Source organism: Ananas comosus, linkage group 1, assembly GCF_001540865.1.
Source record: "Ananas comosus cultivar F153 linkage group 1, ASM154086v1, whole genome shotgun sequence".
NCBI classification, from domain to species: domain Eukaryota; kingdom Viridiplantae; phylum Streptophyta; class Magnoliopsida; order Poales; family Bromeliaceae; genus Ananas; species Ananas comosus.
In genome coordinates this window covers 17,840,741-17,846,877 of record NC_033621.1, presented here as the reverse complement: position 1 = coordinate 17,846,877, position 6,137 = coordinate 17,840,741, and the positions used below count along the sequence as shown (strand labels likewise).

The window sequence follows — 6,137 nt, the reverse complement described above, 5'->3', positions numbered from 1 at the left end:
CCTCTCTCTCCTCTCTATTTATAGTATAATATATTACTATATATATATTTAAATAGAAAATTTTAATTGGGGGATTTCGTCGAGCACCTTGCGGGCGGCGACGGGGAGGCGGCATTGGGCGTAGAGGCAGATGAGGTGGTTGCAGAAGGGGAGAGACCCAGAGCGGGAACGTGTAGTCGCGCCGGTGGATCCTCCGGTACATGAGCGGGATGTTGGCGTCGTCGAAGGGGAGCCGTCTCGCGAGGAGCACGAAGAGGATGACCCCGCACGACCACGCTTTGGCGCGCGCCCCGTCGTACCCGCAGCATTAGAAGTGAAACCCAGAAATTTACCACATGCTTGAAAAAGCCTAGAAGTGTACGATTCACTTCATTTTATAATTTGATACTCAGATAAATAATCAAGGGGACTAACACAAATAAGGGGGAATAAAAATTCATTTTCAAGTTAACTTCTTTCGCTGCACACTAATAAATTCTACCAACACAGTCCAAATCTCACATAATTTACCTTGAAAAAGTAACTCAGTTTTCACAAAATGAGCACTGATTACTATCTTGCATCCAAAGAGCATCTCAAAAGAAATATATATATAAAAAAAATGAAGCTGAGAGAGAGGATGAAATGCCGTAGAAAAAATATATGTTATACAATTAAAACAAACTAATCCTATGGGCCCTTCCAATAAATAAATGAAATTAAAGCTCCTATGGCATCTAACCAATTCAAGAGAAAGTCTCAGAGCCATTAATAAAGAGTACCGCGTAGGCCGGGGTCCCGCACGCCGTGCGTAGGCGCCCGTCGCGGCCGCGCTGCTCCGCGAGCGCGGCGAGCCCGAAGTCGGAGAGCTTGAGCACGCCGTCGCGAGCGAGGAGCAGGTTCTGCGGCTTGACGTCGCGGTGCACCACGCTGCGCGCGTGGCAGTAGCGCAACGCGGCGACGATCTACAGCATGTCTAAATTATTTAATATTTATTTATATATTTTATTTTTTAATATATCTATATAAAAATAAAATAGTATATAATAGATATATATATATATATATTTATAAATAAAATTATTTATATATATATATATATATTACTATATATAATACATAAATATATATTAAATAAAATAAATAATATATATATATATATTATATAAATAAAATTATATATATATATAGCAAGACGGAGGAGAATGAGAAGAGTCTATCGGCTTGGACTGTTCCTCTCTAATGTGTCGGGCACTTTGGCCGAGATGGGACTGGCACTGTGCAAGCCCCACTACGGCTCGGTTCCGCCCGCGCGCCCCGGTCGTGCCGCGCTCGCTCCTCGGAGACGCCCGCGCGCGTGCCGACCCCGTCCGCCGCCCCCGGGACAGTTTGCCCTCGTCGCCCCCGGCTCGTGCGGGCGCCAGCCGCTGAGCCCACCCTTGCGCGCGCTGTGCTCGGACCCGGCGCCGTCTGCGCGTGCCTCGCCGCCGTCCTGGCGCCCGTCCGCTCGAGCGTCCGCCTCCTCGGCGATACTTCACTGTGTACCAGGTAGATTTGAGGCGTCCGCCATGCTACCCTCCAGCAGCAAAGCAGAAGGTTCGGTGTGGAGAGCGATCGCAAAAGCACTGGCGAAGACACACGCGCGGCCAGGCAGTGTCCCACCGCGCCCGGTGCCGCTCCTAATCTAGACTCCGCTCGCTGCCGCGCCGCGCGGCACGCTTTGATCTATCCGCCCCCGCTGCCGCCCCCCACGCTGGGGTAAGGGCACAAGAGAGAGAAAGAGCGGGGGGAGAATAGGGAAGAGAGGGGGAGAGAGATGGGAGAGGCGAGAGAAAGAGGGGGGGTGGTGGTGGAGAGGGAGAGCAGGAGGGGAGGGAGAGTCAAGATGTGTGGCAGGAGAGGAGAGAAGGACATCCCTTGGTCCCCCTCCCGGCCCCCGTCCATCTATTTTCTCTCATCTCTCTCTTCTCTCTCTCCCAGGCGCCCGCGGGTGGGGGGCAGCGAGTCGGGTACAAAAACACCGCGGCCCACCAAGTCCGCGTGTCCCCCCTCGTCATCTACGCGCGGCCTGGGCCCCGTGTCCCCCCTTCTCCTCTAATCTAAAGCAGAACATAAGGATCTAAAAAAAGCACTTCCTCTCTCTCTCATCGTCTGTCTCTCTCTATCTCTCCTCTTCTTTCTCTCTTTCTCTCGGTCTCTCTTTCTCCTCTTTCGTCTCTCTCTTTTATCTTTTTCTTTCTCGAGAGGGATAAGAGAAAGCGCCACGTCGGCCAAGTGAACTCGCTTTAACATATGTATTGTTGTAGTAGTCATCGGAATAATATAATATATAATTTAAGTATATATAAATATATAGGAGAGAAGAAGGAGAGAAGAGAAGAGAGAGAGGAAGGCTTCTATGGCTTCTGGAGAGCAGAGCCTTGCGTGCTTCAGGCCTGTTTTCGATGTGGCGTATTTTTGCCGAATTGTTGATGCAGGTCTCATAAGGATTGATTTAGATATTGTGAAATCCGTAAAAAAATATTTTTGATTTTTCGATATCATTTGCCCTAGTATGAGAGGGGTTCAAAATTGAATAATTTTAATGGGCCGTAGTGACTGTTTGCAATTTTAACGTGTAGAAAATATAAAATCAGTAATATTTTGATTGAAAATTCTTTATACTACATAAAGCAACATAATAACTTTGATCTAAAATTTTAATGTCATATTATGCGTTTTTGTATAGATTTTTTAATTTTCAGGCGTTTGAATTTTTGAGCCTGCACTGTCGATCACATAGTCAAATGATATCAGAAAATGCAAATTTATTTCTATGTATTCAAATACTCTAGATAAGTCTAAACGAGGAGCCGAATTGTCGATCTCGAAGTAGAACATTGCAAAACAAGGAGCACGGAGCCTCCGTGCTTCCATAAGCATCCTAGCGCTCTCTCTACTCGTCTCTCTCTCTCTGTGTCTTGCCGTCTCTCTCTCTATAAATACATACAACATATATATTACATTACTAATATATAATAATACTACATATATATATATATACATGTCAGATATATAATATTAGTTATATGATGTAATATATATATTATATCTGTATATATCCATGTATATATATATTATATATATATACTTGTATACCTATTATTATCTAATAATACATACATTATATATTACATACGTAATATATATAGTCATAACGTTAACATATATATAATACTACATATATAATATGTAGATACATATTTATATATATGTACGTAATATATATATGTACGTAGTATTTATATGGATGTATTATATATATATATATATTTTTATGTTGTATAGTATATATATATATTATCATTTATATATATATAATATAGTATGTATGTATATATATATATATATTTTGTAATGTATTATGGAATGATATATGATATGTATTATATATATAATATATGTATGTATGTTATATATAAAATATGTATGTATTAGTAATATATGGATATGTATGTTATGTATATTATGTATATTTATGTATTTATGTATGTATATATGTATGTAATGTATATCTCTACATACTAATTAATACATAATACATACATAAGTTTCATATATTAATAAATACATATAATAATATAGTATATATATATATATATATATGTAGATATGATTGTATTGTACTGAATACGTTGGAGCACTGGGCTACTATGGTAGTAAAGCTGCTCAGTTTTATACCGATTTGTTTTTGATGATAGCTAATCACGATCGCGGCACGTTGAACATTGATCTAACCATTTTAAATTATCTAGAAATAAAATTTACATGATTTTGGCATAACTAACTAACGATAGTAATGTGCCAAAGTAATTTTAAGCGCGATATGGGTGTAGTTGCTCGTTTAACGGTATAAGAAGTATCAAATCAACTAAATTTTTGATTAGAAAATTTCTTTAAACTATTTAAATAAGATCTAGACGCTAGATCTCAATATAAAATGTATTATCACTTTTGAAGATATTTAATTTCTAGGCCATTCATCTTTCTGTTCAGTTGATGGAGAGAGACAATAAACGAAAAATGGTGTGAGGTAAATTTGATTTCCAGATGTTTAATAGTTTAATCATGTTGAAGGTGTCCGATCATTATATTGAATCTATATCGAAAACAAATAGGTAGTAAACCGAGTGTTTACTACCGATGTATTATAGTCAAACTTATATATATATAATCTATATATATATATATATATATATAGAACTAAGCTGAAAATACTATAATAGCACAATGACTTGGTGTATTAGTTTCTTTCATTTGAATAAGAAGATGTGCGATAGATGATATGGGCCTAGGTTGAATAAGTAGTTGTTGAATAATGTATAAATGAACGTGTGACCGGGTTTCCTATATATAAGATATACTAGGGTAAAACTCTTACGAGGCTTAAGCATTTTGGGTGTGGAAGACCCAAGAGTTTAAGAAGAGTTAAGCGTGCTGGGATACGGAGTAGTCTAGATGGGTGACTCATGGGAGTTGGGCGTGCAGTTGGTATAAGCCATATACCAGACGAAGTGTGAGATGAGTCTCGCTGGAGCCATGGGTCTGGATGAGGCTAAAGTGAACGAGTCTCACTCGTTGGATACTTATGTCTGGCTGACGAGGATAGATAGTAAGGGAGGATTGTGAGACCCGGGTAGTCCTATATATAGATAATAGGCTAAACTCTTTAGCCGGCTTAAGATTTTGGTGGTGCAAGACCAAGAGTTAAGAGAGTTAAGCGTGCTGGGACGGGAGTAGTCTAGATGAGTGACCCATTGAAGTTGGGGCCGTAAACAGAATGGAATGAAATGATAAAAGAGATAAATTAACGGCAGAAAAATTATTAGAGCACAAATACTCGTAGCTATCGATAGTATCCAGCCTGACTCTATAATAATAAAATATAGAGAGAGAGAGAGAGAGAGAGTTAGCTGCGAATACATCGAATAGAAACGGGCTGCCATTGCGCATATTTATTTTCGATATGGAGCTCAAATCGAAGATGCAGTTGAAGATGATCTATACACTTGAAGTATATAGGGAACTCAAAATTCAAATATTTTTGACGGTCATTGACCTAATGATAAAGATTTCAAATTTTGTAATTTAATGGGTCATATGAAGCGTTTTTTTTTCGTTTAACGAGTGTAAAAGATATTATCAATAAATTGATTTGGTTAGACAATTCTTTAAACTATTAAGAACAAGATTATACTTTCGATCTGATTATAAATTCATATATTACTTTTAAAGATATTTATTCTTAGCGGTTATTTTGTGTCTATTTGATGGATAATAGAAAAATATTGAAAAGTATAAAATTTGGTTTTAGATGATTCATAATGGCATAGATATGCCGTCAACTATTGCCGAATGTCGTATTTGGAGGCTCATCATCGAAAACAATGGGTATGCAAGAGTCGGTTTACTTACCGGATAGCATTCCAGCTCAGCTATATTATATATATATTAAGTACAGAGAAGAAGAGAGAGAGAGAGAGAGAGAGAGAGATGAGAGCTAGGTTAGTCTATCTTATAGTAGCACGGAGGCTCGTGTTACAATTGTTTTTAATGATGCGTCACTTCTAAATCGACGATCGCACGCTAGACTGATACACTATAAAAATATTCTGAATTAAAAATTTATAATTTTTCGACAATATTTGGCTAGTGATCAAAAGTCTAAAAATTGCACAATTTTAATGGCAGATTATAGACGTGATGGCGTTATCGAATTTAACGGATTGTAAAAAATCCAATCTGATAAATTTTTATATTTTTTTTTTTAACCATTTAGAATAAACAAGTATTGCGACATGTCATACCCCTGATCTAATTCAAGTCTTCTATCATCTATTTTTTATGAGATTTTTTTTTCAGCCGTTCAATTTTGGACTAGATACTCGTTGATAGTATCTTGACGGCTGAAATTATGAAATTTAGTTTCCAAATACTTTCATATGTAGATCAGTATAACAGAAGCCGATCGTTGATTGAAAGTCCGCCAATTAAAAACACTTGGTTATATAATAAGCTAGGTGGTATAATATGGGAGCACGGAAAGCTCCGTTGCTCAGTTGGTTTTTCATGATGTGGCTTCAAATCCAGATTGGCTCGTTAGAACTTGATTACACTAT

The 6,137-nt window shown here is 38.2% G+C and overlaps 1 protein-coding gene across 1 annotated transcript in view; it reads right to left on the bottom strand.

The window, feature by feature from the left end:
- LOC109720626 (CBL-interacting serine/threonine-protein kinase 15-like) overlaps positions 726-6,137 on the bottom strand; it is a 5,895-nt gene continuing 483 nt past the window's right edge. Inside the window, exon 2 of the mRNA XM_020247897.1 lies at positions 726-944. Within this exon, the coding sequence (XP_020103486.1) occupies positions 726-944 (219 nt within the window). The remainder of the gene's footprint in view (positions 945-6,137) is intronic.